Source organism: Anolis sagrei, chromosome 3 (assembly GCF_037176765.1).
Source record: "Anolis sagrei isolate rAnoSag1 chromosome 3, rAnoSag1.mat, whole genome shotgun sequence".
In the NCBI taxonomy this organism is placed as follows: domain Eukaryota; kingdom Metazoa; phylum Chordata; class Lepidosauria; order Squamata; family Dactyloidae; genus Anolis; species Anolis sagrei.
Window position 1 is genome coordinate 232,791,216 of NC_090023.1, and position 19,453 is coordinate 232,810,668.

Here is a 19,453-nt window from a genome sequence, read left to right on the forward strand (position 1 = left end):
GGGGTACTTCGTTCTTTTCCTGCATGACAGGGTGTTGAACTGGATGGCCCATGTGGTTTCTTCCAATTCTATGATTTTATGATTCTAACAATGTAATCTCACTATTTAAAGAAAATCACCACATTTGCTCCCCTTGCCCACCACATCAAGTGCTCATATGTTGACACTTTGCCATACTTTTGAATGATTTTGGCAACCAGGCATTGCAAATAATGAAATGCATAATCTCTGATCATCAGAAATTTAAAATCATATGGGACACACAAAGTGTATTCGTAAATCTGTACAGAAGTAATTCCAAGATATGGATCTCTAGTTGCCACCATTGATGTCTCCAAATGTGGGTTGCTATATATACCAGATTCACCCACTACATTTGGTTGAGGTTTAGAAGAATTGAATTCTAACATCTGGGGAGTTGTTCTTAAACACTCTTCTGGAATGAGCTTCGTGTATTCCAAATAGACTGGAACATACTTAGCCCTAATCTTTTTTTCTACTGTTTTTAAACGACTTCATTGGATGTGTTGCAATAGCAGATTCCCAGATTAGTTTAGTGTTTACACCTTATTTTATTTTTCTAGTTATTTAATATTTAATGTTGAATTAACTTAAGTGATATCTGTCTTTACTATTCTAATGTAGCACAAATCCTATGTAAAATCATACTACATATTTTTGACATTAATATTGAAATCTAAAATATATACAGAAAGTCTTTATATATTTACTCTGGGGATCCCCTGCTGTAAGGGCCCAATTTTCAGTAGTCATGGAAGAAACTACATCATGAACTACTGTCATATAGAATCACTGAGTTGGAAGAGACCTCGTGAGCCATCCAGTCCAACCCCCTGCCAAGAACCAGGAAAATCGCATTCAAAGCATATTATCTTACACATCTGTCATTGCAACAATGATATATAAAAAACACAACATCTGGGAACTTCTATATTACTCCTTACCTTCCAACTTAGAAGGTTCCTTCAGAAGTTTATCTTTCTGTACTTTCTCCTGGCTCTTTATTTCAGGAAAACGTCTTTGCAAAGATTTATTTCAGATGTGGTTTTGTTTTGTTTTGTTTTGTTTTGGCCAGGCAATGCTGCTTCTAAGCTCACTGGACTATAGAACATCTGCCATTCAATCAAACAATGTAATTTCCAACTGCTAGGTGGACTGAGGTGTGGTGTGGTTTTTGGGCTGCTATGTGGACATTTGGGAGCTTAGAATATAGAATTCCCATAGGGCCTGAATCTAGTCTTTAGATCAGTCTAAGCCTAAATAAGAATGACCTTGACTTTTACTGCTTCAAGAACTAAAGGGTATTCTCATTAGATTTGCTTAGTTTCCTGTCACTGATTTCCCCACACACACTAAATCAAACAATCACTCAGCAACACAAAGTTAAACAAGTATATATTATGGGGAAGTAGTTCTCCCAACCCATAAATAAACAAACAAACAAAATATTTTCTACTTTTGGAAATAAAAAAAATGTTGCTGTTATTCCTCTGCTTTAAAAATGCAGTCCAGCCTCATCTGTGCATTTACTGGCTCCAAGATCCAAGATGCTGGAGTAAACAGAAGGTTATACTGACAGGTGGGAAAAAGAAGTTGCACATTGAATTTTGATAACAGGGTTTTTGGACCATCAATGTCCAAATAATGAATCTTCTGCTTTAGCTGGCATATGCTCAGTTATCTGTTTGACAAACCAGAGAAGGTGAAGATTTGGGTAGTCAATTAAGTTTGTTTTTCTGTAAAAAATACATACAATATATAAAATAGTTATCCAGCCCCACTTCATGTGTTTGTGGGGGTGGGGGTTAATTAGAAATACACATGGCAATATGGAAGTGGAAGAAAAAGGTTGGCAGACCCTTTGCTTTACTGGCCTGGCAGCTGCGGCAATAACAATTGGAGTCGAACTAAGGGCCATCTGATGCTTTGATTTGCCTGCACAACCTGCATCATTGTCAGTGGAAGCATCACAAAGCAACTCAGGGCACATTGTAGCAATGGATCTTCATTTGATACACGTACACTACTGCACCGTCTAAATCAGACTGGCAGAACATAAGACGCTTTATATGCATTTTTTGTGCTTTGTGGCACAATGCACATGGAATTTTAATCAGCATCCAAAAAGAAGCCCCCGAAAGGGAGGGTTCTGAACAGTGCACTAAAACCTCAAGTAACACAATACGTTAAAGCATATAGAACAAAACATCCTGCATCCTGACCATCATGCTTTAGTTTGGCAAATTAACATGTGACTCCATGTCTCTTTTCATGACATTCTTGAACAATCAATACAGTTGTGACATCAGTTTAGTTTGGTACTACCAAAATGAAAGTTAAAAAAGGAACAAATAGCTGGGGTGGGGGACTGCCAAACCTATTTGGCATTATAAATCATATTCAATATGACTTAATATTTGGAGGCAAACATTAAAGGGGAAGAAATGTGAGAATATATTTATTGGAGGGATGGCAAGCATATGGGAGACGTCCACTGTGGGTTTTAGTCCTCTGAAATGAAAGAGATTTGTGACAGGCAGACAGCTAGATGCACTGCAAAAGAAGAGAGAGGGAGCATACACATCCTCCAGAGCTGGATATCTTCATAAAGATCTCCCCTTGACTACAGTAGCAACACTGAAAATATCTACAGTCAAGATATTGAAAGAAAACCTGATTATTTATTTATAGGGTTTTCCCACCCTAATTAGAGTTTTTCTACTCAACTCACTATGATGGCTGATTTAAGAGAAGACAAAGATGAAGGTAACCTAAGGGGATAGGAAATTGCTAAGCAGTCTTACCCAGCTGCAGAAGCAAAAATCAAATGAAAAATGGAAGGAGAAAAAAAAACCATCCACACACAGATCATCCAAAATCAGAAAGGCACAATGTATGTGAAAACAACACTGATCAGAAAAAAATGGAAGATAAATCCATTTTGATTTTAATCAAAACAGTTATATATTTTCCCTCACACAGCTCCATTCCCATATGAACTCCTTTTGTTTCAGTAAGAAACACAGGTCTTACTTCTATGTGTAGCCATGCATATTATATACAGAGAGATTAAAATGAACAACAGTGCTGTCAGGTTTGAGACTTATGCCACTCATGCTGTTAGGCAGGAAACGGGTATGGGTGCTTTATTCTCCTCCCCAAAACAGATTTTTTAAAAAAAAATCACTGAAAACATTCATTTCTAAGAGATTTATTTATTTGTTATGAGCAGCTGCACCATACATTAAATGAGATTTCTTTGTGGGGACAGGCTGGAGCATCCTGAGGTTTTGTAATATTCAGTAAAATGTTCAATAACAGTTGCCAATGAAATCAGCCTTGTGATGTAACACGGGACTGACATGCCACTCCTTTTACTTATTATGACTTGGTCTCTATCCCCCCTCCTTCTCCATACACATACACACACACAGAAACATAAATATATATGCACTTTATCCATCAGCCCTATCATTATAATTGATTTGCACCAGTCCACCCATCAGTGCTCAGAAACTGATCATTGGTTGTAGGTTTGATGTTTGCTTTTTAGTTTGTTATAATGTTGTATTTATTTTGTTTTTTGCTGTTGTTTATGTATTTTAATGTGTTATATTTTTAATTATGTTGTTTGGGCATGTCCCCATGTAAGCCACCCCAGGTCCCTTCTGGGAGAGGAGAGGCGGGTACATAAATAAATAAATAAATAAATAATTATTATTATATAAAATAAAATATGTATTTTAATTCAACCAGACTTGAAAACATTCAAGTTTCATCCCTGGCCAAGGGCACATTAATAAAAGCTCTTAACCTTTCTCACTTTCATGCAGCAATGATTTATTGAAATTGTTTATGAATTTCAGCTGACACAAAGCAGTAATCGAAGCAGTTAATTTATTTAATCGCAACAAAGGTGGCACCAACCTGCTCTTGTTTTCAGAGTGGAACCACTTCAACTTTCCTTCCTTTCTTTGTGCAAAATTACTGTCTTAATATCCACAGATGCTCATAATATTGTTTCTTAATAGAATCACATCAAGGCAAAGTAATCAAATGGCCTGCCTCTTCCAACATATTTTAAAATATGCATCTAAAATGTATTGAGATAAAGCCTTTTTAAAGATATTACTTAGAAACAGTGACAGAAGCCTTGCTTAAAAAAAGGAACATGCTTACATATTCATTTAAGGTGCAAAAGTTATAGATAGATAGATAGATAGATAGAGCTATATAATATGTCCTAACACTGCCTGAAACCGAAGCAAGATCACATGAACATGCAAAACTGAAAACAGTAAAAAGCAACTCAGAAGTGCAATTATGTCGCTCCAAGCACATTGATAACAACTGTCTAGAAAATAGAGTGAGACTCATGACTCACAAATGTACCATCAATACTGTATATATTTTCAGTAAAAGGTGATGCCAACAAATGGAGGTTGCTGATTTAATGGAGCTGAGTGAATGAGAGTCTTTTTCACTTTTACAATTTCTGTAAATATACTCTTGACAACATTGTTTTCTGGCTGCTGCCCCCCTCCCCGAGATAAAGGGAAAGAGAGAGAGAGAGAGAGACCAAGAGAAAGGAAGAAGTGAAATATAAAAATAAAATAAGCTGTTTTTTTTATCAAGTCACATTCTTCATCCATCGAACTTAGCACTGTCTTCTCTGACTAGCAGTGGTCTTCAAAGGCCAAGATCTTTCATATCACACCCTTCATAATGTTTTCAACTAGAGTTCTCAGGGAGCAAAACTAGGACAAAAGATGCAATCATTTTTTTTTACAAAAGGAAAAAAACCCTATAAACATGAGCAATGGGATTTTCTGGTCAGAGGGAAAGTGTGTCCAGAGGCATCCCACTGTCCATTTCAACCTTACAACTAGCACAGAATCTATTTCTGATAATCAATGTCAACTATTTTCAGCACCAAAATTTAAAAGCAGCATAGAGAGAAAAAAATAAAGTATGTTTTATAATAACCCAATCTATTCCTGTCTTTCACACACATCAAACACACTTCTCTGAGAGAAAACAAATATAAATTAATAGCATAAATGGCCACAAGTTATTACAATTTTCAAAATAATTTCTGTGATGACTATTCAGAGGCATTGCAGATGACTGACTACTGAACAAATTCTGTCATTTATTTACATCTATTGTTTCAGTAGCTCAAGTTAAACACCAAACAAAAATTCAATTCTAAATTTAGAAGATGTGCTAAGTGGGTCTATTAATATTTTTTGTTCCTCACTGGTTATTTTACTTATCTGAGAAGAAGCTGGCTTATGGCTGAAAAGCCTTTTGACTCAATTATTTAGATTTCCATGTAAAAGCTTTGGGGGGAAATGGTACTTCCTATGTGGAATAACATTTGATATTCTTCTAGATGGCATCAACTCCAGGCAAAACAAGCCCATGACAATTGTGAGTAGTTTTCACCAGCATCTCCTTAAAGTACAATTCCATCCTAATCAAATAATTTTAGAAAGTCATAAACAAAAATAACAAAATGCAGTCTCAAACAAGGTAAAAAGTATAGAGAAAAATTATACACACACACACATTTTTACCTGCTTGATTAGTTGTCACCGTGACAGAAACAGCCTGGTCTGGGCTCGGATTCTGCTTGGAAACTCCATTCACTGCCCATATTTCAAAGGTGTAGTTGGTGTGAGCCAAAAGGTCAGTAATGGAAACTCTGGTGGTTTTCAATCCATTCTGCTGTGGGCTGAAGTGTACACCACTGCCACAGGACCGACAACGGTTCAAGTCACTGGATCCACATCTTTTGCACACGACATTGTAGGAAATATCCTCACGGCCACCTCTGTTCTGAGGAGGGCTCCATTCCAAGTTTACTGATGTTTCATTGACATTGGATATCAGGTTCTCAGGGGCAGATGGAGGGCCTAAAAACAAAAACACATTGTCTTAATCTTGACAATGAAAAGCAGGAAGCCTTCTAGGGGAATATCTATACTGATTATTATCATATGATCTGTTGTATTTAACACATCTACAACTGGAGCAAGCAACCTGAAGTGCTCCAGATGTTTTTAACTATAGGTACCACAATAAAGATGTAAAAAAATACTGTTATTCATTTCCCAGTTTAAAACAAAAGGCTTTCCCAATAGTCAAATAACTTGGTTGGGAGGAATAGTGTCAGTGGTGGGGATTTTGTGATTTTCACTTAGTTCTGAAGTTTATAGTGACACCCTTTTCTACAGAAATACATGTTAATCCTGTGTAAACAAACTCTACATTCTTTTTTTATCAAACAAACAAACAGTGGCTGCCATCCATCAGATTGATCACTGAGTAATTATTTGGCATTCCTATTTTTATTTGTGGCAACAATTACAAATGTGCCTCCCATTGCCCAAACCCATTTTAAAAACCAGACAGCCATACCAATCCAGTGCCAGAAAAATATATATTTCAAAAATTTTCCTAGGCTTTATAAGCAATATTCTGTTTTAAAGCAGTTCCATCATGGATCTATTTTATATGTTTCTCCCTTCCTCCTCTTAACTGACTTCTGCTTATAATTGACTTATTGTTTTCTTGGTTTGACATCTCCTGTACTTTAGATATTATCTGTGTTTCTCATTCACCATCTTAAAGTGATTGAATGATGCCCTGATTTTTTTTTTCTTCAGGATAAGTTCTAAAATGGTCAACAGAAGCTTAAAACAAGATTTAATCAAAGAAATTATTTTACAAAAAGAAAAATACACATTAAATAATATTATACATTCTGGAAATAAAGAAAATAAAAGAGTACATTTTGCATAGAGAAAGCTTATATTTACCAAGGTTCTAACTCAGTGTGCCAGGGAGCTCGTTCGTAAGAACATTCAGTATATCTTTACAACACTGCCATAACAGGCATTAATGGTTCTGCATCCCTTTTCAAAGTGTTTCTGCACCAGTTTTGATTTACTTTATGAGATCCATAAGAATTTTAGGTGTTTGAATGGCAATGTGAAGTATGTTGTGGCTGGTGTGCATGATGTATGTGAATGCATTTGGGTGGAATGGATGGAAATGATAGGCAAATGTGAAAGCAGTGAGTGTTTTATGTCTGGGCACATGCATATATGGGTCCAAGCAAACAGTTGTATTGAGTGATACATATATGCATGCTTATGTAAGCAAGAATGTCTGTGTCTGTGTGGTTTTGTGTTACAAAGCTTTAAATTCCTCGAAGCTAGGATATTAAAGGGCTTTCTTTTCTCATATGAACTCATCCAAAATGTGAAACCCTTTATTTATTTGTTCATTTATCTGTTCAATGTGTATACTATGTTTCTGCATAGGATTCATAATGGCATGTAATATCTAAAAAATACAATAAAATTGTGAAAACAACGCTGATCAGAAAAAAATGGAAGGGTGCTCTTAATAAGAAACTTTAAACTAAGTTTGATGTAAAAACAAAAACAAAAACAAATTAAAAACACAAGAAAAAAAGCAGCATTAAAAAGACTTTTAAAGCATAATAAAAATAAAATAAACTTTTGTCAAGCAGTCAAGACTTTTTATGCTTGGTATGGTTTCCTCCTAAAATCAGGATTACTAGTTGTCTGCATGTTTTCAAATATGTTCTTAAAATAAGAATTTGATTAGTTATGCTTCAGGGACCCTGGTAGGCTAAGAGGTAATACATCTTCTTCTTCTTTTTAAAAAAAAAAAAAAAAAAAGAATAATGTAGATCTGTTGTATCTGTGAAAGGAACAGAAGAAGTGTGAAGAGACAGTGTGCATATGTGCGCACGCGCACACACACATGCAGCAGAGGGATATTAACAAATCAAGTATTTGCCCATGACATATGACATTGAAAATATTGTAGATTTCGCCCTTTAATATGTACATGTGATCTCAAAATTTATATATTTTTGGTCCTCTTGGGGAAATCTGCTTAGAAATCCTAGAGTTCTAAGAAGCAAAAATTTTATTGCTAATATTCACTGACATTGAACGGACTTTGCCTGAATCTTGCTGATGGACCACAGTCATGCTTGCTTTAACTTTAGATTCTTTCTCAGGTCTGTTAAGAAGCTTTTGATGGAGTTATGCCAGGTTTTACATGGGAAAATATGCCACACTGAATCAAGCTCCTTGGGAACAAAAGTCGGTAATTAGGATGTAGGGCAGAGCATGGAGGTGTCTAAAGAGGGAAGCAATCAAGCAGAAAACAAGCGAAACAGATGCCTGCAGTTGTAGCACCTTCAGCATGAAAAAGAAGGTGTGGAAGTCACCAAATGCTAGTCTGATGTTAAAGCAAAGGGAAAGGCAGAGTGTGCTTTGAAGAGTACAGTCGCTAATAGAGTGCTTGGGATTCTGGCAGGCTGAGGAAGGCAGAAATGGCAAGCATTTTGTGTTCAGCACATGCATATTTAAGAGGGTCCAAAGGCATCTGATCTGAGAAACTAAAAGGGTCAGCTCTGGTAAGTACTTTTATAGAAGTCTACCACTGTATACCAGATGCTGTAGTCTATATTTTCAAGCAGAAGAAACTGGCAAAATGACATCTGATTTTTCTTGCCTAAGAAAACCCTACTGAATTCATGGTTGTACCATAATAATAATAATAATAATAATAATAACAACAACAACAACAACAACAATAGCAAGAAGTAGTAGTCAACAATTGACTTGAAGACAGATACATACTAGCACTACCTAATATAAAAAAATATTATGAAGCAAGTAGATTAAATTTGGTTATAGAAGGAATGGTTAAAAAAGAGGGAATAGATTGGCTTAGTAATGAATCAGGAAAAATGGAAGATGAAACTTGGAATATATTTTTTAAACAACATACTAGAAAAGAACTGAGGGAAATTAGAAACCCAATGCTGAGCAACATACTGAAAGTATGGAATAAATACAAGGGGAGGTTAATAAAGGAAGGATCAATTATAACCCCAATAGTGATGGAAAAGAAATTCCCAAAAAATTTTTAAAAAGCAATGGATAAAAAGGTAAGGGAAATAAATTTAGATAGAATAGGGGATTGGATGAAGGCGGAAATGAAGAGGAAAAGGATGTTGGAAGAGTTTAAAGAAATAAAATTATCATGGTTTCATTGTATACAACTAGAACAATGGTTAATAAACTGGAAAAAAAATAATAGAAACGGAAGCCAACTCAATCAATTCGAACAAATAATACAGAAGGGAAGGGCAGTAGAAGAACATGAAAACTTGAGAGGTATAATTAGCAAAATCTATAAGATACTAATTGAAATGAAGGATGGGAAAATAAAAAAGAGTACCCTTAAGGAGATTTGGGAAGAGGATTTAGGGATAAAAATAAGTGAAATAGAGTGGCAACAGTTATGGGGACAAAGACATTTAAAAAACCTATCGATACATGTTAAAGAAAATTATTACAAGTTAATATGGAAGTGGTACTTAACACCGGTAAGAATAGCATATATGAATAAAAACAATTCAACAAATTGTTGGAGAGGGTGTCAAGAACCAGGAACATATATACATATGTGGTGGCAATGTAAATATGTAAATAATTTTTGGGAGAAAGTATTTAGAGAAATAGAAAGTATAATGAATATGAAAATAGACAAAAGTCCTAGTATAGCTTTATTATCATTATATACCAATAAGCAACTGAAAAAGGAGGATAAAGAAGCGATAACAAACTTACTAACTATAGCAAGACTGCTCATAGCAAGGAATTGGAAAAAAGAAATGAATATACGAATAGAGGAGTGGTATAAGGAAGCATGGAAAATAGCATTAAATGATAAACTGACATGTATATTAAAGGTTAAAAAAGGTATATGGAAACAAAGTGATTTTGATGCTATATGGGGAAAATTTGTGATAAATGGATTAAAAAATAAGGAAGGAAAATTACCGTCACAAGAAGAAATGAAATTTTGGACAGATGAAATGTAAGAAATGTGGCTTGAGACGGGTGGAGGGGAGCACTGAGGTGAAAAAAGGGGGGGAAAAAAAGAGAAGGGGAGGAAATGTCAAAGCAAAACAACAAAACAACATGTTAAAGAGGTTGATGTATAAAATGCAATAGTATGTAATAATTGTGATAAATCAATAAAAAATTTATATATATAAAAAAAAGAAGAAGACAGATACATACACACATAGTATTCCCCTCTTCTCACTTAATAATTGCCAGTGCCAGAAAAGCTCACAAAGCAAGAATTACGCTAAATAGAAGAGGATTAAAAAAATTAAAGTTCTGGCTTTTGCAAAGGTAATCACAATCATCTTGTTTGGCACCATCCCTATTTGTTCATGCAGTGAACTGTGGATTAACTAGACCTAGGCATTTATTTCAGGATAGAAGAGGAAAGATCTGAAAAAAACAGCTATGACTGGAGAAGGCAAAGGCTGCAGAAACAGTTCTATCACAGTGCTCCTATGTATTAGGAATCACCCAAATCACTGATAAATCATTCTTGAAATTGCTTTACTATGCAGGAAAGGCTTATAATGTTCCAGTTGCATCCCTTGGCTTCTAGGAATGTCCCAATATTCATGAAAATGTGTCTCTTGGTAAATGTCCCCTTACCATCATTTGCAGCTTATGGTATAAGTGATAGAAAGAATTATTTCTGCCAAGTATCCTTTGCCATCAGTCGTAATTGTATTTCTTTTTTGCCTTGTAAATATGAATGTTGATAGAAGATGGCTGCTAAATGTCACATACTTTGGAAATGAAGGTGAAATCATACAACACTGGACCTACAGTAGCCCTAAATTGTTTGATTTTGTGCATAATATGGAGTTGGATTTTTAAGTCAATAATTTGAAATCTAAGTAGAATCTACATGTTTTAGACTTATTAATCTGATTTTATTAATTTGCCCAGGATTCATTTATAAATTTAGTATTTTTCAAAATGTCAATGTTATAAATTGCAATTATTATTATTATTATTACTATTATTATTATCATCATCCCACTTTATCTCTCCCAAAGGTTACTCACATTGGTTTAACATAAAAACCTTGGCACACCACTTAAAATATACAAATATGAAAACAGAATGAAATATAAACAGTATTAAAAGATTCACAGTTAAAACCATTCGAACATATTGATGCATATTCAAAACTAAAACGAAAGTACCTCCTGAATTGACCTTAAAAATCTTCATCTTTAAAAGTCTGTCTGAATAGAAAGATTTTAGCCTGCAGCCAGAAGGACAGCAGGAAGGGGTGTCATTCTGGCTTCCTTGGGCAGGGAGTTCAGAGTTGCAGGGCAGCCACAGAGAAGGCCCTGTCTCTCATTTCCACCAACTGAGCTTGGGATGGAGATGGGACCAAGAGAAGGGCCTCTCCTGAAGATCTCATGGCCCAGGCAGGCTCATACAAGAGGATCGGTAAGCCAAATAGCTTTGACCTGAACCGTTATCATATATTGTCATAATTCAAACAGCAGCTCCTGGTGGCGCAGTGGGTTAAACCCCTGTGCCGGCAGGACTGAAGACCGATAGGTCACAAGTTCGAATCCGGGGAGAGGCAGATGAGCTCCCTCTATCAGCTCCAGCTCCTCATGCGGGGACATGAGAGAAGCCTCCCACAAGGATGATAAAAACATCAATTCATCCAGGCGTCCCCTGTGCAACGTCCTTGCAGACGGCCAATTCTCTCACACCAGAAGCGACTTGCAGTTTTTCAAGTCATAGAATCATAGAATCAAGTCACTTCTGGCACGACAAAGAAAAATCATTCAAACAGGAGATGTTAACCATGCTGGACATCTAGCAATAGTATTTTTAAATTTAAAAGTTATTGTTCAAAACCTCATGATTTGCTCACAAAAATGTGTATTTCTGTGCAGAACAAATTCCCCCAACTACTTCAGAATGTGTGACTATTGGTTTTTTCCCCTGGATATGAGAACAAAATATTGTACAACCTGATGTTAAATAGACATAAACCTAATATAAATGCCTATGTGAATCATAAATGTACGTATGAGAAAATAAATGCAGCCATGCCATAATCTTCTACTAATCATTTTGTAAGAAACTGTTAGTTTTATAAGTAAGCTTATCTAAACAGTCTTGATTCTGGTCAAGATGTGGGTCTTGGAAGGGATTTCTGTACACTGTTTAGGAAATGAAATAAAGCTAAATTAACTTGCTTTTGGTGACATCAATCATACTTCTAATGATATGCCAGGAATACCATGAGAAAGAAGTGAAGCACTGGACTTAGAGAAATTATGAAAACATGGACACTTTTAAAAACTATATTTATATGAATACGATGTTTTTTATTTGAGAATAGGTTAAGATATCTGAAAGTAATAAAAGAAATGTCAATTATTAACAAATAGTGAAGTTATCTTAGGTCAACTGTTCTAGTGTGGGTACTCCTAAGAGAAAATTAGATAGTTGGGCCTAGGGACTGATAGGTGTTTCACCGCATCCTCTTTTTCCTCAGTAGACCTCAAACCCTCTTAAACCCTTTAGATAAACCCCTCAGGCCCATCTAAAAGGTCAGGAGGATACCTTATGGAATTGAGTGAGGCTCTAGGAGACTCTCCAAAACATCCAGAATTTTTCTACTGTCTAGTCTGAGAAACTTCTAATTTCCTTTCAGCTCTGCCACATGCCATCTTACTCAGCTATCGGGAATGTTTTTTTCCAAGGGGCTGGGGGCAGAAAGAGGAGAGGCTCCTGAAATGAGGAGTGGAAATACTGCCTTTTCTTGACTAATTTCAGTAACTTCCTTCCTGCTGTGAAACATTATTTGAAAACCATCTAAATGTGTGTTTTCTACATAGAAAAAATTGCAAAACAACCATGTGTGAACGTTGTACAGAATAAGTTTTTTTTGTCAGTCCACGATTCTTCTCAAGAGTTTTTCAATATTTAAAAACCCACGTGTTTTGAGTGATTTAAGTATTTAATTTTTTTTTCATCCCCAGCATAAAATCAGCTTTTCTTATATCACTTGAACTTATGGTTTTTAGTTTAAAGTCACTACGAGAGTATTGCAAATGGTTAAATCAAGTCTTTTAGCCACAAATATTTCAGTATAATTTTATTATGGTACACATACATATGACTAGCAGAAATATTTGCACAGGAATCTTCATTCCTGGTGCTACATTTTAATACTAAACTAGATCAATTTCCCTGAAAACAGATGAGAAATGTGGCTCTTTTTGATGAAGGTCTATTTAAATAAATAAATAAATAAATAAATAATAAATAAATAAATTTTGTCTCTCACCTTGTAATCTACTGTCACTACAACCTCCACTGGAAGTTCTATGGTCTTCTAGGGATCAGGACAGATACAGTTTGCTGCTATGGTAGTATCATTATTATTTTCAAACTCAAGGAGAGCCTCAGACATCTATCAATTTGAGAGGGAGTCCTCATTTGTTTATATTTTTCAGATTTTGACATGGAAGAGGAAATATTTCTTTAATAAAAATAATGCATCCTTGACAAAATAATGTAGCATATCATTAAAACAAAATAATAATAATAAAAGCTTATGGTGTGATTTGCTCGCATTATCAAAGTGCAAATCTTGATGCGGTAAGGCATTAAACTGTTCAGTGAACTATTCTTTATGAATCATATCCTGTGAGGTAATAGCTTACACTTCAGTTGTATTAAAAATGTTGACTGTGCTTGGTTCTTGCTGGCATCCCTAAGCAATTTTCCAGAATAAGGCCTGGGGGGTGGGGGTGGGGGACTTGAAATGATGCATGATAATAGGAATGATCTAACAGGGAATACTGGCCAAGAAACCTATTGTGATCCAACAGGGAACACATGTACCAAATCTGATTTGCATCAGTGCTATTGCATTGACTGGATGATAAATCAGTCCCAAAGTTTTCCAGAAGGTATACAAACTATTTACTGATCTTGAGAATAGATTAACAGACACCAATTCCTTAAACAGTTAGACTCTTAACAAGATATAACTCCATTCTATAACATTATGTGGTTCTAAAGATTAAGCCTCCCCAACTATATGTTACATATTACATCCAATTAAGAACTAAAGGAAAAAAAGAACAATTAAAATGAAAATAAAACACTGAGGATAAAAAGGGAAAAATACGTCTGAAGGATCTCTGGAGACTTCTGAAAACAGCAGATTTTAATAAACCATAAATCAAAATAATGTCTAACTCAACAAATCAGCATTGAATTAGAAGTATGTTTAGATAAGTGGATGCAATCGGAAAGAAATTACTAAAAATGTGCAGGGAGATTGTTTTGTTTACTTTGGATTTGTTGCACCATAGAATCACTGAATCATTGAGTTGGAAGAGACCTCGTGGGCTATCTAGTCGAATCCCCTGCCAAGAAACAGGAAAATCGCATTCAAAGCACTAGTGCAATACTGCGATGGAATAGGATTTCCAAAACCTATTTGTGGTGAATATTCAGAAAATAACTTGCAGTTTTCTGAGAAATTCAGTATAAGGAGCAAGCTAGGATAACTAAGCCAAAGACTCTCTAAGAAGTAAAAAAAAAATCAATTGGATCCTAATGAGTGTAAGGAGAAGACCATTTCTTTTCCTCTTTTCTCCAACCTGGTCTGCTACAACCACATAAAAGTTTCTAAAAACAGACAAGTATATGTTGCAAAGGAAGCAATGAGTAATTGTAGTCTATTACTCCTGCTGTCAGAAAGTAGTTGAAAACCATGCAGTTTCTGAGATATATTCACAATTTGGGACGTATTCTACACAAAATTTGCATGTAATTGTTTTGTAAAGAATACACCATTTTCTATGCAGGGAAATAGCTTTTTCTGCACAGGAAATGATATTTCTGCCTAGAACAACCACAGGTGAATTTTGCACAGAATAACTTTCAAATTGATAAGATTCTCATTAGGATTCAAAGATACTCAAATCTATGTTTTTTGACCATCTGTTTAAATATATTTAATATTCTTTCCATCTCTAACATGAGTTTCAATGAAAAGACAACATGATCCAGAAATCAGTTATGAATATCTCACAGAACTCTAATTTCTGGATCTAGATGTCTCCCTCTACAAGTTTTTTAAAACAAATTTTAGATGGCTGGTTCTTATTTACAACATAGAAGAGCCCTCCACCTCTCCAAAAAATTTGAATGGAGAAGTGGAGGTTGCAGAGAGAAAATAGAACACCATAACTGGATCCATGGTTCTATGAAAGAAGTCAATAGTGCAGATATATTTCCTTGCACTAGAAGTGTACTAATCATACATGTCAATCACATACCAGTCACTATGCAGGGATAGGCTGAGATAAAGATCCATAGAGTGTCCAAGATTATCCTTATCCTATATGAGGACAGCTGATGAATCCATTTCCACTAGGGCAGTGGTTCTCGACCTTCCTAATGCCGCGACCACCTAAATACAGTGCCTCACGTTGTGGTGACCCCCAACCATAAAATTATTGCTACTTCCTGATTGTAATTGTGTTACTCTTATGAATCATAATGTAAATATCTGAAATGCAGGATGTATTTTCATTCACTGGACCAAATTTGGCACAAATATCCAACAACAGCACTCCATGCTGTCATGTCAGCCACATGACTTTGGAGGTGTCTATGGACAACACCGGCTTTTTGGCCTAGAAATTGAGCACCAACTCCCAGAGTTGGACATGACTGGACTTAATGTCAGGGGAAAACTTTTACCTTACCTTACCCAATATGCCCAAATTTGAACACTGGTGGGGTAGGAGGGAGAATTGATTATGTCATTTGGGAGTTGTAGTTGCTGGGATTTATAGTTCACCTACAATCAAAGAGCATTTTGAACTCCACCAATGATGGAATTGGACCAAACTTGGCACACAAAACCCCTGCGACCAAGGAAACATACTGGAAGGGTTTGGTAAGCACTGACCTTGAGTTTTGGAGTTGTAGTTCACCTGAATCCAGAGAGCATTGCAGACTCAAACAATGATGGATCTGGACCAAACTTGGCACGGATACTCAATATGCCCCAATGTGAACACTGGTGGAGTTTGGGGAAAAACAGACCTTGGCATTTGGGAGCTACTGGGATGTATGGCTCCCCTGCCATCAAAGAGCTTGGAAGGGTGTGCGGGGGGGGGGGGGGCACTTTGTCAGCCTTCCGCCTCGCCCCCTGCACCCTTCCAAACTCAGAAAGGTGCAGGGGGCGAGAAGAAAGGCTGCACTCATGGCAAGGCCATGAGCACAGCCCTCCGCCTCGCCCCCCGCACCCTTCCAAACTCAGAAAGGTGCAGGGGGTGGGGAGAAAAGCTGTGCTCATGGCAAGGCCGTGAGCGCAGCCCTCCGCCTTGCCCCCACGCCCCTCCAAACTCAGAAAGGCACAGGGGGCAGGAAGAAAGGCTGCGCTCATGGCAAGGCTGTGAGTGCAGCCCTCCACCTCACCCCCCGTGCCCTTCCAAACTCGGAAAGGCACAGGGGGCGGGGAGAAAGGCTGTGCTCATGACAAGGCCATGAGGGCAGCCCTCCACCTCCCCCCCCCCCCCCCCCGCGCCCTTCCACACTCAGAAAGGCGTGGTGGGCAGCAATTTTGGTGGGGACGGGGCCAACCAAGGCAGCTTTGCAACCCCCCAAAAATGGCCCAATGACCCCCCTGGGGTCATGACCCCCAGGTTGAGAACCACTGCACTAGGGTATTAAAACCACTCATTTTTATTAGCCCTGTCCCTGTTTCTGATCCGGACTTCTTGAAGCTCAGCCAGTGTAGTGCTTCACCCTACCTCTGGTAGCGCGTATTCTTGTACAAACCCCTGTAAGCTAAAGGAGAATCAGGGTGGATCTACACTGCCATATACAGGCACTCCCCAAGTTACAAACATCCGACTTACACGTGACTCATAGTTAAGAACAGGGCTGAGACATCAGGAAGTGAGAGAAATCTACTCCTTGGGAAGGGAAATTCAGTCCTGAAAGAGTTTCATGGGGGGAAAGTGAAACTTTTTCACCAATCCAATCCTTATTTCCACAAGTCAAATTTTTGAAAATCCAATTATTACAGGGACAGAAAGTGTGAAGGAATCTTTTGAACTGGGGTACAGACAGCAAAACAAACTGGAGTGTTAACCTTATGCTATCCAAAACTAACGAACTAACACTCTCTCTCTCTCTCTATATATATATATATGGTTGAAATTACACTTAAAAATGTACCTGTTCCGACTTACAAATTCAACCTACTGAACCTATCTTATTTGTAACTTGGGATTGCCTGTAATCCCGATCAAAGTGGATAATCAAGATGAGTTTATACTGCCATATGATCCAGTTCAAAACAGATAATCAGAATTTTATATGGCTGTTTACATGGGGCCTCCACTGTTTATTTACCATTGAAAAAATAACAGACCCACTATCTGCTCCTGGGGACAGAAGTGCAAACCCAGCCTTACCAGAAGATCCAATCCAAAATCAAAAAGGTTGGTTAAGAAACCTCCTAGCACCAGTGTTTAAAGACAGGAAATAGCTCAATGGACATTAAAAGACAACTTCTCAGTAACAAAATCTACTCATGACAACTTGCTACATGTCCTGGTCTTGTTGTATTTGATCTCCTCCACCTTAAATTTCCCTTTTACTGACAATTTTTTTTTGCTTGCCCAAGCCTGATACCTGTCTGGATCCTAAAAGTCTAAATCTCAGACTGTCATCAACTAGCTGTCTTTATTGAAACATCAATATTCTCTGCCAAAGAAAATTAACATCTCACCAGCCATCTTAATGCCAACCTTTGAACATTTAAATGGGAGTCAATAGGATCAAAACTATAAGCGTTATAGTTGTATAGTTGTTGCTGAAGAAACAAAACTATTTGATTTCAATTTCCTACAGAAAAGTTTTACTGACAAATTTAGTATATACTCTCTCAGCTTCAAAAATTATCAGATTTATTCTCATTTTCCCTCTTTGTATCAATTTCTCTCTCCCTCGCCCCTTTATTTTCTCCTAGTTCAATTCTTCTCTTTGGCAAGGGTTTTCCCTAGCAACAGATCCTTTTTCAACCAGAAGCTCTGTCACCATCTGCAGTTCAGGAGAGAATCTGGGACTTGGCCTTCTGTGGCTTCATCAATCACACATAATTTCAGCAGTGCTGTCAATAATGCTTTGGGGTTGAAAGCTCTGAACTCTATTCAGATAAACATTTTTTCATTATCAATCTCTTTCCTATAGGGACACAGGCTGTAAGACAGAGCAAACAGTGTGGACATCAAGGTTTTTCCCTGAAATGAAGTCAGACCTCTTCTCTCCTGACAGCTGCATATGTGGCAACCTCTTGTTGCTTTCTTCTATCAGCTATGAGGTGAGGGTCCTCATAGCTTCAGGCTAGTTTACTTGAACTTTGCCATTGAGAGTGACCCTTACTACTTGGCAATAGCACCATCCTTGACTGTTTAGCATGAAGCTTCTGTGTTTTTACAATGGGGAAGAACAGAGTCCACCAAGAGCATCAGTTACTTAACAATATCAGTGTTCTGGCACTTTCCTTGTTTTTGGAGTAACTTTCTGTTCTGTAAATAACAGCTTGAAAGAATGAGAAAGTACCTATGTTCAGACATTTCCATCAAGCGCTAGGCAGGTTTGCTGTCCGATTCTTATAGTTTGGAACATTGAAGAGAGAGATATTTCTATCATTTTACCTGTCTTCTTACTTGGTAGCGATAATATATCATATCAAAAACCTTTTAACTTGAATAGAGCTTTCAACAATGGGTCTATTTACTATCACTAACCCTTCCCTCCGCCCTCAGCATCAATTTCAAATGAGTTACAATTGTAGGCAAGATGGCCCAAACCCATAAAATGATCTTTAAAATTAATATAGCCGGCCCTTGGTATCCACTGAGGTTTGGTTGCTGGGCTCCCCATGGACACCAAAATCTGTGGATACTCCAGTTCTATTATAAACAATGGCTTAGTAAAATGGCACCTCTTATATAAAATGGTAAATAACTCAAATGAGTGCTGGAGAGAGATTGAGGAACTGTGAAATGGTGAGACGGTACAGCAGGACATACCTACAGAGTAGTCCTCAGCATGCAACAATTTCAAAGTTTTGTTTTGCTTCGAAATATATTTTTGTATTGTTGAATCCATGAATGGTGAATCTGTGGATACAGAAAGCTGACTGTATAGTTTTGGAGCCAGACATTGTGTAGGCTTCAACTTGCTTTCTGAGATACATTTCATATCACACGTTTTGCCTTTAAGGTTCCACATGGTTCTTTGACACCTCTCTAATTAGTGCTTCCTCCCTTAACGCCCACCTCCCAAAGGACTTTTCAGTTACTGAATTCACAGTAAAGCTTAGTGATTATAAATCCATGCAATCCTGCCTAAGTGAGTTAAGCTACAATATAGTTCACATGTCTTAATAGTCACAGGGATGCATAAATCAGCAAAACTAAAGC

General features: G+C 37.0%; 1 protein-coding gene across 1 annotated transcript in view; it reads right to left on the reverse strand.

Annotated features, from left to right (window-relative positions):
• The window catches only part of EPHA4 (EPH receptor A4), a 186,303-nt gene that overhangs the window by 68,564 nt on the left and 98,286 nt on the right, over window positions 1-19,453 (reverse strand). The window contains exon 5 of the mRNA XM_060767902.2: window positions 5,601-5,939. Within this exon, the coding sequence (XP_060623885.2) occupies window positions 5,601-5,939 (339 nt within the window). The remainder of the gene's footprint in view (window positions 1-5,600; window positions 5,940-19,453) is intronic.